This window comes from Varanus komodoensis, unplaced genomic scaffold, assembly GCF_004798865.1.
Source record: "Varanus komodoensis strain SLA01 unplaced genomic scaffold, ASM479886v1 scaffold60, whole genome shotgun sequence".
NCBI classification, from domain to species: Eukaryota; Metazoa; Chordata; class Lepidosauria; order Squamata; family Varanidae; genus Varanus; species Varanus komodoensis.
Genome location: NW_025336223.1, coordinates 3,026,312 through 3,044,022, shown reverse-complemented (window position 1 = coordinate 3,044,022; position 17,711 = coordinate 3,026,312). Strand labels below are relative to the sequence as shown.

The 17,711-nt window shown below is 46.3% G+C and overlaps 1 protein-coding gene across 3 annotated transcripts in view; it reads left to right on the top strand.

The window, feature by feature from the left end:
• MAN1A2 (mannosidase alpha class 1A member 2) overlaps positions 1–17,711 on the top strand; it is a 73,719-nt gene that overhangs the window by 41,292 nt on the left and 14,716 nt on the right. For all 3 annotated transcript variants that reach the window (XM_044449624.1, XM_044449625.1, XM_044449626.1), the window contains exons 4-5: positions 1,907–2,025; positions 8,563–8,643. In XM_044449624.1, coding sequence (XP_044305559.1) covers positions 1,907–2,025; positions 8,563–8,643 — 200 coding nt within the window. The remainder of the gene's footprint in view (positions 1–1,906; positions 2,026–8,562; positions 8,644–17,711) is intronic.

The window sequence follows — 17,711 nt, the reverse complement described above, 5'->3', positions numbered from 1 at the left end:
CAAGGCAACTAGGCAGAAACCCTCACATATTGAGATGTGATTCCCACTGAAAGTAATGTATCACAGGAGTGTGCCTCCCATATTTTCGTGTGTAGCCAAGTGCACTCTTCTTTTAGTAAAGTGTGTGTTTGGATGTGTAGCCCAGGGTCAAAGCAGCTTGACCCTGTTGCTTGTGGGAGATGGGACATTCCCTCTTCTACCTGCTTGTGAACAGTTTTGTACCGTCGCTCAAAGGAGTAGGAAAACAATACGGGAAAGAAGAGGCTTATTTCATAGGAGATGAAATACTTCTCTAGCTCTCTTTTGGCTCACTGCTAGTTTAACGATTTTGGTAGAATTGTGTGCAGAGATGCTTACAGTGCTGATAGCTGGAACTTAGAGAACAGGAGTTTATTTAAATTTATTTGTCATTTATCTGAGCAACTACTGTTAAGTAAATGAGGAATACACAAAACAATCCTCCATTTTCACCGGTATTTCCTTTGTCTCAGCAACAACAGCAAAAACGTCCCAATGGTTATTTCATATATTGTGCATTTCCTCCACTCTTTTAACTTACAGCTTTTATTTAATATTTTAGATAAAGTACATTGTTAATATAAAAATAAAAATTAGCTACTTATACTAAGCATAAAGAGTGGTATATTTTAACCATGTTTTGTGATAAACTTTTGGGGGAATAAAACTGACATTATTGCTAAATCATATCTAAGCAAGATGTATGGCAGTTCGTGTAGTACAACAACTTTCCTGTAGCTACAAATCATAGGATGAATCTTGACATTTTGAAAATAACAATATAGATTTCATGATTAGGACCAGTGTAGTGTAGAGTTTAAGAGCGTAGGACTGGAATTCAGGCAATCTGGGTTCCAGTCCTCACTCAGGCATGGAGCCAACTGGGTGACTTTGGGCCAGTCACAGACGCTTAGGCAAGACAAACACAGGGTTGTTGGGATAAGATTGAGAGCAGGTGGAGGAGAATGATGTAAGCCACTTTGAATTGGTTAAAAGAAAAATGCTGGGATATAAATCCAAGGACGGACGGACGGAAGGATGGAAGAAAGATGTGAATATAGTATTGCCTAAACACTCAAATGTGAGAATGTCATAAGTTTGGACACACATAGCATATAATATTATCCACAACAGGATTTTGGTTGCATGGGGAGGCTGAACATGTCACTGACCACATTGCCATAGAACAGTAACTAGAAGTTTGGGTAATCCTGGATTGCCAAGAACAAGCTGCATACCTTTGCACATAGCCCGTTCCTCCATGTAGAAGTGGTTTCTTTAGCTTGTTGTCTGATGGGGATCCTGGCTTGTTGCCCCTGTACCAGTCACAGTTTGTAGTCAAGAAGAAAGGCTGCTAATCAAATCATAGTGTTGGAACTATATTACTCCTGCCTTGAAAGACATTTACTGGTTGTCATTTGTTTCCCAAACTCAACTCAAAGTATTGTTTTTAACCTTTAAAGTTCTAAACAGCTTAAGATATGGATATCTAAGAGACTGCCTGTCTCATTAAGAATCTGTTCCAACTATTAAGATATGAAGCAGAGTCCCTGTTGAGGAAACCCATACCCACAGAGGCCTGTTTCTCAGGTATGCATGAAAGGTTGTTATCCTGTGATGCTTGTGACTGTCTGTCTCATTAAGAATCTGTTCCAACTATTAAGATATGAAGCAGAGTCCCTGTTGAGGAAACCCATACCCACAGAGGCCTGTTTCTCAGGTATGCATGAAAGGTTGTTATCCTGTGATGCTTGTGACACTCCCAAACTGTGGAATGGGCCCCTGTGTGTACTGGTACTATAATTTAGAAATAAATAGCGATGACATTGGAAGAGAAGATGACAATAAGTGAAACATATATAATGAAATTCCTTATTTTCACCTGTAGGAAATTCACAGCTAGGTGCTACCATAGTAGACGCACTGGATACTCTTTATATTATGGGCCTTCATGATGAATTCAGAGAAGGCCAGGAATGGATTGACAATCACCTTGATTTCAGTGTGGTAAGTAGAACTTCTTTTTGCAGATGCGTGTGCCCAAACTAAGCTACAAAGGATGGACTACTCACAGACAGACAGTCAGGCTTACCATACATTGTATGCTAGGGTCCTGCATAGCAGAACCCATCTTGTCTATCCATCACTGCTCCAATCAGGACCTGTTTACTTTTGATTTCAATTAACCATAGTTAGTGTACTTTCCAAACTGTAAACTATGGTTAATCTTAACTAGGATTAGTTAAAATGAACCAGCGTTGTAAATTCGGCTTTGGTGTTGGCATGTTGTAACTAGCTCTTAGTAAGACTAACTGCAGTCTGCCTAGGTTCAGACTTAATGCTTAACTTATCTGCAATGAAAACAAAAATTCCTAATTCCAAGCTGCACAGGAGAGGGGTTGAGATTTGCTGTAACTCCTTCTAGTAACAATACACCATGCTTTATTGTTACATCCAAATGAGGACAATGCCTCCTCCTTCGTCGTGGCCTCTGTGCATCACACATATGGGTTCTGTGCCTGTGCAGTGCCTTTGGCCGGAAAGATGAACAGCTAACGGTTTTTGGCAGGAACTCCGCTCCCCCTCCCTCCTAGCATTATATAAGGAGCGGAGTGTCCACTACTTTCCAGTCTTTGCGACCGCTGTTCATTGTGCCTCGTGCCGCTTTGCTCTCACCTAGATCATTACTTACCTTCTCGCTTGTTGAAAAATTTCTCTTTTCTTAACAAGTTAGTATTCCCTTGTTCCTGTTAGTATTTCACTCTTCTTGCTTTTTCACTTACTCTCTCTTGTTCCTATAAAAAAACCCCCCAAAATATTATTCTCCTGCTTTTCTATCTTCTTCATTTTTCTACGATGGTGCAACGAGCGGCATTCCACAAGTGCGGAAAGTGCAGCTCCAAAATGCCCGCCGCGGACCCGCATGACTTGTGCTGCCTCTGCCTGGGGGAAGGGCACAGGACAGAAAAATGCGGCCACTGTTTGGCTTTTTCCAAACAGGCGAGGAAGAATCGGGAGAACCGCCTCCGCAAGCTCTTGTGAGACCAGGCTCTCCTCCAATCAGACCGGCTGGTGGCTAAGCCCCTACAGTGGCTCCACCCGAAGGCTGCCCAACTCAAGCCGATCTGCCGCAACGCCCGGCCTCTTCCTCCATTGCTCCGCCCTCACGCCCTTCGGAAGAAGGTGCTTCCAGCATGGCTGATCAGCCCGTTTCCCTTCCAAGGAAACAAAAGGAGAAATGAAAGCACAGTGATCCGGACAAGCATCCTGTGCATAAGAAGGCCAAGAAAGATAAGGCGGGCAAGCTGGTCAAGAAATCGAGGAATCCCGAGCATGCAAAACATCGCCACTCGGGTTCGGCGGCCTCCTTGATCCCAACTCCAGCCACGGAACTGACCCCCTTGGTCCTGACCATCCTGGCAGCTATGAGGGTTACTCCACCAGCCTCCCCACGCCGACTGGTAGCCGAACCTCTTCAGGATCCACGGCGTGGTTCCATCTCGGATGGGGAGATAAGAGATTCCCTGCCGAGACCTTGGTTGCCTACACCAATGCTACCTGTCCCTCTGGATACCAACATCGCCATCTCTCCTCCGAGAAGCCGCAGGAGCCGCTCTTTGGATGCTAGATCTGATGACTGGTACCAGTCCCGCTACTCCTCCACTCCGAGACGGGAAGAGTACCAATCCGTGGCCTATTACCCAGTTTCCAGAGGACAATCTTCGCCGCCACCTCCTCGGGATCGTTTCCATTCTACACCAAGGGACATCCCGAGGATTCCATCTAGAGAAAGCGGCAGATCAGAGTTGCCAGGAGATTCCTCTTCCAGTGCTCCACCCACTTACTGGATGGAATCTGATGAGTCGGAGGTTGACTCGACCTCGCCAGATGCAGGAGTTACTTCTCAAGGCCCAGGGTCACCTGAAGAACCGTATATCTCTTTCAACGAGCTAATGGGCAGACTGGTGAGGTCACTCGACATTGAGGCCCACCAACAACCAGGGCCGAGCACTGACCGTTTTTATGATGTAGTCAGGGGCAAAAGATCCACCTCCATTGCCTTACCACTCATAACGACTCTGAGGCAGGCAATGACTCAACCATGGGACCTCTCGGCCCACCCACAACCGACTTCACGTAAATACGAATCCATGTATCGGGTTCGTGAGGAGGACATCCCTTTCCTCCTCCGTCACCCCAAGCCGAATTCGGTTGTTGTGAATCAGGGCCAGGAAGGGCCAGGAAGCACGTGGACACACTTCGCCTTGTGCTAAGGAAGGAAGAAAAGTTGACTTCCTCACCCGCCGGGTGTACGCTGCTTTAGGTCTCAGATTACGAATTTCAAATTATGAGGCGGCCCTGGCGCTCTATCAATACTTCCTTATGCAGCGCCTAGATACCATCATTAACACCTTCCCAGGCAACCAGGGTGAGTTGCGAAAACTTTTGTTAAGGAAGCTATGCAAGTGGTGGTGCAACAGCTTTCCACAGCGAGGCACCACGTTGATTCTGATTCGAGGTCGCTCGTCGGTGCCATTTCCCTCCGCAGACATGCCTGGCTGCGTAATTGTAATTTTCCTGAAGAGATGAAGCGGGGAATTGAGGAGATGCCGTTCGACGGATCCGGTCTCTTCAATGCGAGGACGGACAGTAAACTGAAAAAGATCCATGAATCCAGAATGATGGCCCGGCATATGGAACTGCAGTCCCAGCCCCGATGTAAGTGGTCATGGTCACATCCGCAATACCACCAACAATTCCAACCTTGGCAACAACAACCACATCAACGCCAACAGCGCCGCAGACAGCAACCGTCCCAGCATTTCCACCAGGGCCGCCGTCATTTTGACACAGATCGGCGACAGCGCTGATGGGATGTGCGAGCCTTTCCTCTCCTCTCAACCTCACCCTCCCCTCTCTCATTTGCGGACCGACTGAATAGTCACCTTCCCATTGGGAGTCCATTACATCTGATGGATGGGTGTTATCCATTATCCAGCATGGCTATAGAATTGTATTCGACGTTGTTCTGTCATCAAATTTTATCTGTTTTACACCGGCCTCCTCGGTACTATTGGATGAAATTCACCAACTCCTTACTAAGGGAGCTGTTCGTTGCTTATCGTTGTCAGACGGACTCCATGGATTCTATTCTAAATATTTTACAGTCCCAAAATGAGATGGGGGTCTCCGACCCATATTGGACTTGAGAGCTCTCAATAAATTCATAACACCAAAGAAGTTTCGGATGACCATGCTCCAAAATATACTTCCGTTGCTGGGGAGAGGGGATTGGTTTGCCTTGTTGGACTTGAAAGATGCCTATTTTCATATTTCAATACATCCACGTCATAGGCAATTCCTTCATTTCGTGGTAGGCTCTGAGATCTATGAATTCAAGGTGTTACCGTTTGGATTGGCCACTGCACCAAGAGTTTTTACGAAGTGTATGGCTCCTGTTTGCGCACAGCTTCGACTACGTGGAATTCGGATATATCTGTACCTTGATGATTGGTTGTTGGTTTCCGACACTAGGGCAGGACTTTTGTCTGCCGTTGATATTACTTGTGCTCTTTTACAAGACCTTGGACTCTGCATTAAATCAACAGAAGTCTTCTCTTATCCCTGCACAGACGATCAACTTTATTGGAGCCCGGCTGGATTCACGCCATCGCTCAGTGCATCTCTCGGATTCGACGAGAAAGGACTGTTCCTGCCCGATCTATCCAAAGCCTGTTGGGACACATGGCTGCATCCATCGCTGTGGTTCCACATGCCAGACTCAGACTGCATCCTCTTCAGTTATTCTTCAACAGAATGTTCCGACCACACAGAGATCCACCTACCAAACGGATTCAGCTCCCGGCCTCCGTTCTTCAGTCCCTGTCATAGTGGACAGAACCAGCCAGTTTGAATGTTGGTGTTCCGTTTCGGCCTTGGTACCCTACAGTGACTCTCGGTACCGACGCGTCTCTTCTCGGATGGGTAGCCATTTGCTCTGGACTACGTACCCAAGGGATGTGGAGTCCCAGGGATTCCAGGAACCACATCAACTTTCTGGAACTTCTTGCTCTTTTCAAAGCCCTGCAATCGTTCGAAGATGTGCTTCTTCATTAGGTTGTCCAGGTAACTTCGGACAACATGGCTACGGTCTTTTATCTGAACAAACAAGGGGGAACCCGGTCCCCGAAACTAACCTGTCTGTCCATCAAAATTTGGGACTGGTGCATACCGAGAGGTATCACTCTTCTAGCAGTACATCTTGCAGGCATGGACAATGTAGAGACAGACCTCTTGAGCAGACATATGTCGCGGTCACACGGATGGGAACTGGACCATCGGGTTCGCGGCAGACTGTTCCGCCTCTCGGGTCCACCGGACATATACCTGTTTGCCACCCGACAGAACAGGGTGTGCATGAACTATTGCTCCAGAGCGGGGATAGGACAGGGGTCATCCGGGGACGCCTTCATGATCTCCTGGACCAACCTGACTTTTTACGCTTTCCCGCCGATCCCCCTCATCATGAGAGTGTTGGCAAAGATTATTCACGAAGGGGCCACAGGGCTACTGATAACCCCATGGTGGTCGCACCAACCATGGTTCTCAACTCTCTTTCACATCTCTCGGGAAGATTTTCTTCAGCTCCCTCTCCTTCCTTATCTCATTACTCAGGAGAGAGGCACGATACGACACCCAGACCCATTGTCACTGAAATTGACTGCCTGGAGGATCTGATAACTGTATGTACTGCACCAGTGTCGATGCCACCAGCGAGCCCCACTACCTCTACTCCACAGACTTTACATCCAGATCTGCTATATATTCTCGAAACTGCATTAAGACCGTCCACTAGGAAGTCATATGCAGCGAAATGGCGTAGATTCTCCCGCTTTGCCGAGTCTCACTCATTTCCGGCGTCATCGGCGTCGATTCAGCAGATTCTTCAATTCCTCTTCGAATTGCACCAGTCTGGACTAAAACCTTCTTCTATAAAAGTATATACAGCAGCAATTTCTCACTACTGTGGAACTGTTCAAGGTTTCTCTATTTTTTCTCAACCTCTGATTAAAAGATTTTTGAGAGGATTGGGTAACCTCCATCCGACAATAAGGCCTTTAATGCCCACTTGGTGTCTTTCAGTGGTTTTGCAGGCACTGACCCGACCACCTTTCGAACCCATGGCGACAATCGATTTACGCCTTGTCTCATGGAAGACTGCTTTCCTAGTAGCTATTACTTCAGCCTGTAGATCATCTGAACTTTGCACCCTTAAGGTAGACCCTCCTTTTTTGAATTTTCATAAGGAAAAGGTAGTTCTACAGCTGGATCCGTCTTTTCTTCCAAAAATTGCTACCTCATTTCACATGCAGCAGGAGATCGTTTTGCCAGCGTTCTTTCCAGGTCCTTTGAATCCGATAAAGAGATCCCTGCATATGCTGGATGTTTGTTGTTGCTTAGCCTTTTATAGGTCTAGGACTGAATCTGTTCAACACTCCAATAGACTTTTTGTTAAATACTCGGAACACGACCGGGGCTATCCGGTCACTTCACAACGACTTTCCAAATGGATAGTGCACACAATTGCGCTGTCTTACCAATTGGCTAAATTGGACTTACCATCTACTCCAAGAGCTCATTCTACAAGGGCTGTGGCTGCTGCTTTGGCTTTTGCATCGGGAGTTCCGATGGAAGATGTTTGCAGAGCTGCCACTTGGGCTACCCCGTGTACCTTTGCCAGACACTACAGACTTGATGCTGCGCCAGACAAGACTGCTCGTTTGGCAGGGCTGTCCTCTCTTCTATTCTTCGCTGATGACACCTCCCTCCTCCAAGTCTGGGTAAGCTTGTTATTCTACCCATGTGTGTGATGCACAGAGGCCACGACGAAGAAGAGCAGGTTGCTTACCTGTAACTGATGTTCTTCGAGTGGCCATCTGTGCAGTCACACAACCCACCCTCCGACCCCGCTTGGTGTCATGGGTGGTCCGACTTCCTTCTCTTCGATGCTAGGATCTCTTTAGATATGTGTCGTACCACTGAGATTTTTGGCTTTTTTGCCATTATGACAATAACTTTATTAAGAGAGCGAACGTCGGTCTTTCAAAGACTGGAAAATGGCGGACACTCCGCTCCTTATATAATGCTAGGGGGGAGGGGGAGCGGAGTTCCCGCCAAAAACCGTTAGCTGTTAATCTTTCCGGCCAAAGGCACTGCGCAGGCGCAGCACCCATATGTGTGACTGCACAGATGGCCACTCGAAGAGCATCAGTTACAGGTAAGCAACCTGCTCTTCCCATGATTGTTTTCAGAAATATTTTGGGCTTCTGCTCTTCATGAGGTGATTCAGATTTACTATTACATTTGCTGGCTCTCAGCCAGAAGGTTCTGGTATTAATTTGCCTATCCATTTGCTATATATCACTGATTCAAAATCGGTACCATCCTGCTATGTGCATACAGAAGGCCATAAGAATGTGTGCTAAATGTGGATACACTGTACTAGCCTCTATCTTACAGACTTTCCCCTTTTTCTCTTCTAAGAATTCAGAGGTATCTGTCTTTGAAGTCAACATCCGTTTCATCGGTGGTTTGCTTGCAGCCTATTACCTGTCAGGACAGGAGGTAAATGAATTATTACGTATTTGTGGACATATGTGCGCATCACAGGAATGTCTTAAAGGGAACCAAATCTTGTTTTCTTGCCTCTTCATAGTCTCTTTGGTAACTATTCATGAACTGATGGATGTTTTCATGGATGGATGAAATTTAGAAAATTCAATAAGAGGATGGAATTTGATATTGGCCACAGAAATCGATATCCTGAGATTCTCCCTTTATTTTAATGAAAAAGGACATTACAATAAAATCTCTGATTGGGAATTTGGTAATGGTTGCTTTGGTTCTCTGAGGAACACGCTTTGCTTCCCTTGCATATTAAGAAAATCTGTGAAAGCTGACTTTATTTGTGTAGTTTATCCAGAATGCAGAATTCAGGTTTTTTTGGCACAGCATTTTGGTTCAGCTACACTTCGTAGCCCTTTTCTGTCACTGTTTTCCCATTTATGTATGTATGTGTAAAAACAAAAATTAAGATGATTTCAAAACAATAACAATAAAACAGTAAAATACTAAAATATTAGGACATTTAAAATGTAGATTAAAATGATGTCATCAAACCTTTGTAAAAGTCAAACAGGGACACATTTGGGGAGTGACACAGGAGAAAGCCCATTCATGGAAGCCTGACAAATAGGTCTTTCTGGATAAGGGTGACCACGAAAGAACCTCTCTTGCTGATCTTCATAACCAGGCAGGTTCATAATGGGAGAGGTGATGTACTATTGTATTTCAATGTATTTTATCATGTTGTAAGCCGCCCCGAGGTTTCGGCAAGGGGCGGCATAGAAATGTTATAATAATAATAATAATAATAATAATAATAATAATAATAATAATAATTCCTTGGAAAGCCAGACCCCCTAAGCCAGTGATAGTGAACCTTTTAGAGACCGAGTGCCCAAACTGCAACCCAAAACCCACTGATTTATTGCAAAGTGCCAACACTATAATAAAACCTGAAATCTGAGGTTTTAGTTTAGAAAAAACACCTCACAGCCAATCCAAGCAAATCCTTGGCAGCGCACTGACTGGCCCTATGTAAGCTCAGACAAGTCGCGGGAAATGAGTCGTGACTTGTGACATCATCGCCTGGCGCCGCCACTCCTTTCTGAGCATGTGCATGGCTCCTATGTGTGTTGTTATCTGATACTTGGCTGCTGGGGTGATGCTGGGGTGACTTGGCTGAGGTGCTGATGGAGGGGGCTCTGTGTGCCTGCTGTAGCACGCGTGCCATAGGTTCAACATGACTGCACTAACCCTACCCTGGTGCACTCCCCTAACCCTAATATAGGGCTACAGTTCTATTGAAAAGAGAGGGATTTTGAAAAAGCCTTCCTTGAGTAGCTGTTTCTGCACAGCTCATCATTTCTACCCCTTCTTCTAAACACATTCCAACCATCAAAATCATGCCAGGACACCTCATTTTTCTAAGCCTAACCCTACCCTGGTGCATACACCTAACCCTAATAGAGGGTGAATGTTCCATTGAAAAGAGGGCGATTTTCTAAAAGCCTTCCTTGAGTAGTTTTTTCTGCAGAGCTCATCATTTCTGCCCATTCTGAACACATTCCAACCATCAGAATCATTCCAGGACACCTTGTTTTTCTAACCCTAATGCAGTGATGGTGAACCTTTTAGAGACCGAGTGCCTAAACTGCAACCCAAAACCCACTTATTTATTGCGAAATGCCAATACTACAATAAAACCTGAAAACTGAGAAAAACTAGAAAAAACAACTCACAGCCAGTCCAAGCAAATTTATATACATCCTTGGCAGTGCACTGACTGGCTATGCGAAAGCTCGGACGAGTTGTGGCTAATGAGTCGCAGTGCATGATGTCATCGGCTGGCACTGCTGCTCCTTTCTGAGCATGCATATGGCCTCTGTGTGCGCTGTTATCCGATGCTTGGCTGCTGGGGCGATGCTGGGGGGACTTGGCTCATGTGCCAACAGAGAGGGCTCTGCGTGCCCACTGTGGCACGCATGCCATAGATTCGCCACCACTGCCCTAAGTCATTTTGCCTTTGAAGATTAATACCAATAGCTTGGATTGAGCCTAGAAAGCAATTGGCAACCAATGCAGATCTTTCAAGGCAGATTTATTATGGTTTTAATCCTGTGCAGTGGATAGCAGCTCATTACTTCTGAACACTATTCAGGAGGAGCCCCATAGAGAGTGTGTTGCCATAGTCTGGATGTACTGTAAGCAGGGCATGTGTAACTGTTGACTGATTCATGAAGGGGTGTAGCTGACATACCAAGAGTAATTGTACAAATGGATTTTTTGCTGGTACATTCCTTGATGGTGATCCAGCAGCAGCATATGGTCAGAGAGTATTCCCATTCTTACGGTTTTCTCCCTTCCCAAAGTGTTGCTTCCACTGGTGGGCAGTGTAGCAAAGCAGCATGGGGTTGGAAATTTTGGATGAGAAGGCAAGAGTGAAAAGGGTTAAGTAGTCTCTCCACCTCCTTGGGAGAAAGTCACCCAAGATATCTGGGCATCCCCACATTTGTAGTCTGAGGGCCACAGATTCCTGACCTGGGGTTTTAATGTCCACATCTTGACTAGGGAGTCTTTTATGCTTCTGGACTCAGCTTTCCTCTTTAATGTTTCTCCCATTATGTTGACCTTTCTGGTTTCCATTGTAGCTTGACCTTTGCTTCCTGCTTAAGGTGAGCTATTCTTTCTGTAAGCCACAGAAGATTGTTCTCCTGATTTTTTGGACCCATAGTGAAATGTATGGCATATCTAGGCCAGTGTGCATGGACTTCTTAAGCCTTCCTGCAACCTACGTTATTTTAGGAGCCTTGTTTACTTTGCATTTTACGCTTTGGAATTAATGTGCTGTTGTACCCTAAGATGTTGTACTGAACTGTTTAGGGCCATTATCCGAAAAGTCCTAATGCAATGTCTCCTTCTGCATACTCCTGCCTGGATCTTAAGATCATTGGTGGAGGTCCTTCTCCAAGAGCCCTCCTTGAAAGAGGTGAGGAGGGCTATTACTAGGAGAAGGGCCTTTTCAGTGGTGGTAACCTGATTGTGGCATGTGCTCCCCAGAGAGGTTCACCTGGTGCCAACCTTTTGTTCATTCCAGTGCCAGGCCAAAACCTTTTTATCTACCTAGTTTTTAATGTTCGTTTTAATGTATTCTGATCTATTGTATTTTTAAATCAAGAACCGTGTTCCTTGTTTTAATGTTTTTAATTCTTTGTGTACCATCTTGAGATTTTTTGAGACTATAAGATGGTATAGAAAAATTTAAAATACATAAGGCTGGTTCCAAGCTTATCAGGGATTTTTACTGAAAGCGGCAGTTCTTCATCGTGCATCACCCATATATGGGTGTTGCGCCTGCGCAGTGCTTTTTGCCAGGGAGATTTAAGAGCTTTAACAGCTTTAGCGGGAACTACGCGCCCACCCTGTGGGATAAATGGACAGAGTGCCCACCCCTTTGCCAGTCTGCTTGCAACCACCATTTGCTGTGCCTCAGGCCTTTTTGCTTGTCTCCTTGTCTTTTTGCAGTACTTACTTTACTCTTTCAAATATTTCTAAACTCTTAACTTTGTCTTACCCCTTCTTGATCTAAAACCCTTTACCCAGTTGTTTGCTACCCTAATGAACCCTGCTTTATGTCTTTCCCCTTCCCCCTAACCCCCTTTCCAAATAATAAATAAATAAACCCTTCTATCATCTTACTCTTGAGTTATACCTCTCTTTACTGCTGTTCTTTCCTCCTCCTTCTCTTGATGGCACAGTGGACGGCCTTCCACAAGTGCTCTCAGTGTGGAGCTAATATGTCTCCTGCTGACCCACACACCCTCTGTCTCCTCTGCCTAGGAGAGGGACATAGAACCGACAAGTGCAGCCACTGCCAATCATTCACTAGGCAGACTCGGAAAAACCGAGAAAATTGGCTGCGCGAAATGTTGTGGGACCAAGCTTTGGTTGCCATGAAGTAAATCTCGGCTGATAGTGGCTCCTCTGTGGCTCCAGGGTCTTCTAAAAGTGCCCCCTCTCGCTCATCCAAAGAGGATTCAGCCAGTCCCGATGGAAAGTGCTCCTCTCATTCTTCTCTGAGGTAACATAAGGAAGCATGTTGGGTCCAAAGAAGCTTCGAAACCTAAGCGTCCCAAGAAGGACAGACCTCTCCCAATGCTATTATTACAACCCAGGGTCCCAGTTCTCCTAGTGACACCTAAGGTCGGTTCTCGGAGCTGCTAGCACATATGACATAGTCCCTTGAAATCGACGTTCAACAGTGCACTGATGTGAAGCAGGATAATATCTACTATGTGGTTCGTAAAGAAGACTCCACTCCAACTGCCCTGCCATTTATTATCACCCTTCGACAGGTGATGACAGACTCTTGGCTACTACCTAACCACCCTCATCCTACCTCTCATCATCTGGAGGCCATGTATAAAGTTCAGGAGCAGGACATACCATTCCTCTTAAAACATCCCCAACAGTTACCGAGTCAACACAGGGCTGCCAGTCCAGGGAACATTCTACTCAATTGGACAGAGAGGGATGCAAAATTGACATGATGTCTCGCCGCATCTACAGCACCATGGGACTCAGTCTACGCATTTCCAATTACAAGACCACTATGGCCCGTTATCAATATTTTCTGCGCAAAAGATCAAGTCCCTCGCTGCATTCCTCGCAGACCAGCAAAGGGAACTGGCCGCATCTTCATCAGGGAGGTAATGCAGTTCTCAAAACAACAGCTTACCACAGTGAGACATCATGTCAATTTCAACTCAAGGGCACTTGTCCGTGCTGTAGCCCTCCAACGCCATGCCTGGCTCAGAGTGGGCAACTTGCCACAGGAAACGAAGCAAAGGGTCAAGAATACGCTTTTCAATGGCATCAGTCTGTTCCACTCTAAGACCAACGACAAGTTAGAACATATGTACAAGGCTCGCCTCATTGCACGTTGGATGGAGTACTCCACTCAACTAAGACGTAAGTGGCCATGGAAAAGATCTCAGTACTGGCCCTTCCGACCCTATCACCAGGGATATATCCCTCTGACCACCAGCAATTTGGGCAAAGATAGCCTCGGACCCGACAATCCAGTGCCCCACACTACAAACAGCCCAGACGCCGAGCTGATGCTGACAAGCGTCCTCACTGATGGGACACATGGACCTTTCCTCAGTCCTTCAACCCACCTTCCCCTCTCCCTTTTGGGGATCGGCTGCAAAGTCAACTCTCCATCTGGGAGCCCATCACATCTGATAGGTGGGTTCTTACCATCGTAGAGCACAGATGTAAAATCAGGTTTGAGACTGTGCCGCCTTCCAGCCTGATCCAGTATACAGCAGCCTCTGCAGCCCTCCTGGAAGAAGTCACTGAGCTACTTCGTAAGGGAGCAATCCGAAAACTTAATCGTTCTGAAGGACTGCACGGTTTCTACTCCAGGTACTTTATGGTATTGAAAAGAGACAGGTGTTCGCCCCATTCTGGATTTACATGGGATTAATAAATACATCAAAACCAAAAAAATCGGAATGGCCGCACTCCAGAACATACTTCTGTTGCTCAGAAAAGAGGATTGGTTTGTATCCCTGGACTTAAAAGACGCATACTTCCATCCTGCTCACAGGGGCCTCCTTCAGTTCACTGTCGGTACTGAAGCCTATGAGTACAATGTTCTCCCTTTTGGGCTCGCTACCACTCCAAGGGTCTGTAGGAAATGCATGGCTCCTTTCTGTGCCCACCTCAGGCTTCAGGGTATCCACATCTCTCCTTACCTGGATGATTGGCTCATCGTCTCCTCCTCCAGAGATGACCTACTGACTTCAATTGACACCACCTGTTCCCTGCTTGACCATTGGGTCTTTGTATCAATGCTGAGAAATCATACCTTGTTCCCTCCCAGGTCATCAACTACTTTGGAGCATGCCCGGATTCCCTTTACACACGAGCCTTCCTACCTTCAAACTGACAAGTGAGACTGATAACTTCTGTATGACAGATTACCACTTAATGGACTGTTTCAGCACACTCCATTCAACAGGTGCTCAATCATATGGTGTCCACGGTATCGGTGGTGCTGAATCCGAGACTATGAATGTGACCATTGCAGTTGTGGTTCAATTGTAATTTTCATCCAGACCACGATTGACCGAACCAACTATTACGACTTCTACATTCAGTCCTCCAAACTCTATCCTGGTGGACTATTGATACCAACCTTTCTTGCAGAGTACCATTCCGTGCACCAGAACTATACTGATGCCTCCCTGACTGGATGGGGTGCCCACTGTGTGTCTCTTCGGACCCAAGGCACCTGGCATGGACATGAGAACACCAGGCATATCAACTATTTGGAATTGCTGGCGGTCTTCTAGGCACTGCGTTCCTTTCAGGCCATCCTATAAGGCCACACGGTCCAGATTTCATGGGGCAACGTAGTGACTGTGTTCTACATAAACAAGCAGGGTGGAATGAGATCGGTCCCATTAGCGCACCTCACCCTCCACATGTGGAACTGATGCATTGTCCACAGGATCACTCCTCGAGCAGTTCATCTGGCCAGCGTCAACAGCAAGGAATCTGCCTCCCTCAGCAGGCACATGTCCACAACTCACAAGTGGGAGTTGGATCGTCAAACTTGTCACCATCTTTTCCAGCTGTGGAGAACACTGACCATAGACCTGTTTGCTACATGGGACAACTCTGTCTGCAGGACTTACTGTTCCAGAGCGGGGATCAGTCTGGATTCGACCGGGGACGTACTCATGATTTCCTGGGAGAATGAGTTCTTCTATGCATTCCCTCCAATCCCGCTAATAACAAAGACTATAGTGAAGATCCATCACGACAATGCTCACGGCATCCTTATCACTCCCTAGTGGCCTCGACAGTCCTAGTTCCGCACTCTCCTCCAGCTGTTCAACAATGAGTTCCTACATCTACCTCACATCCCTCACCTTCTCACTCAAGAACAAGGTGCTATACGGCATCCAGACCTGTGATCCCTGAACCTCACCGCTTGGGTCATTCACTGACTGCTTCTTCAACTTCATCTTCGAAACCGACTGCATCTTCAGTACCAACTATTGCCTTTGCTCATCCTGCTAACTCCTTTGGATCTGACAAAAACGCCTCCTTCAGGATCAATGTTTGCATTGTCTACACTTGCTTCCACAAGATCAGAGACTCCTTCTATGCCACCATTACACTCGCTACTGACCCTGGTACCAACAGCATCTTCAAATCTGACACATCTTCACTCAGACATTTTCCAATTTGCACTACAACCAAACATACAATGCTCCTATAATGCTAAGTGGAAGCATTTCACCTCCTTTGCTGCTGCTAACCAATTTCTACTTCAATCTGCCACCACTGTGAACGTTTTACAATTCCTACTCTCGTTACACTATGGGGTTCTCAACCTTCCTCCATTAAGGTGTATACCACAGCCATCTCGCATCATTGAGGATGTATTGGAGGTTCGTTTGTTTTCTCCTGTTACCTGGTGTGAGGATTACAAAACCTACAACCTCTGATCCGATTGGTTGTCCTGATGTGGAGCCTTTCTGTCATTTTGCAGGCTCTCACCAAAGCTCCATTTGAACCACTGGCTACTACCGATTTCCGCCTTCTCTCATGGAAAACGGCTTTCCTAGTTGCTATCACATCGGCCAGAAGAACCAGCGAATTGTGTGCTCTTCGCATTGACCCTCCATACCTCAATTTCCACAAGGAAAAAGTCGTTCTCTGTACCAACCCACCTTTTCTGCCTAAGGTTGTGGTGCCTTTTCATCTTAATCAAGACATTGTTCTACCAGCTTACTTCCCAGCTCCCTTGACACTGATTGAGCGCTCTTTACACAGCCTAGATGTCCGCAGAAGTTTGGCCTTCTATCTATCCCAAACTGAGTCATTCAGGAAAACAAAACGGCTTTTTGTCATATACTTGGAACATGACAAGGGAGCACCTGTCAGCACTCAGAGACTGTCGAAATGGATCGTCGAAACGATTGAACTCACTTAACCACCTCTCCAAACTGGACCTACCTGTTACTCCAAAAGGACATTCCACAAGAGCTGTTGCCACTTCTTCTGCCCTTCTTGCGGGCATTCCACTTCATGATATCTGCAAAGCAGCCACATGGTCTACCCTGTGCACATTCATGAAGCACTATCACTTAGACATCAAGGCCAGACAGGACTGCTCCTTTGGCCGCTCCATCTTGTCCACAGTTCTTCAGTGACGACACCATCCCGCCTCTGGGTGTGGTAAGCTTGTTAGTCACCCATATATGTGTGATGCATGGAGACCATGATGAAGAAAGGCATGTTGCTTACCTGTAACTTTCGTTCTTCGAGTGGTCATCCGTGCATTCAAACAACCCGCCCACTGGCCCCACTTCAGTGTCGGTGACTGGGTAGACTGTATAGTCTATACTTCCTTATGGAGCAGGGTTCTATACTGGCCAGCTTCAGCTAGGGGCGAATGGACGGTCTTCAGCTGACTGGCAAAGGGGCAGACACTCCACCCATTTATACTATGGGGGGCGGAGTTCCCGCCAAAACCGTTAAAGCTTTTAAATCTTCCCGGCAACAGGCACTGCACAGGCTCAGCACCCATATACGTGTGAATGCACAGATGACCACTCGAAGAACAACAGTTACAGGTAAGCAACCTGCCTTTGCTTGAAGAGATTGTAAAACAGCTACTCAGAGAACACAGAGAATGTCATGGCAAGTTTCTCAGACTCATGTTGGCCCCAGTATTTAATGCTTGCTGAGAAAATTGTCTCAAGACTTGGAAAGAAGCGTTCAGAGTGTTGTCGTGGCTGAATATGTGTGAATCAGCAGGGTGAACTGAATCCAGACAAGATGGAAGATCTTCATGTGTGCTCCTTATTAATGGAGAGTTGAAGAAGAGTGTGCCGAGGGGCGGTTTTTATAAGCGTGTCTCTTTCCCTGAAAGACCACATGCATCTGGGTGTGAGGGTGCATGTGTGGGCAGGTAAGAAGGGCCTGTGCACTTAATGCACATTTACCAGGAAATGAGTCACATTGAACTCCTGAAGAGGATTGGACTG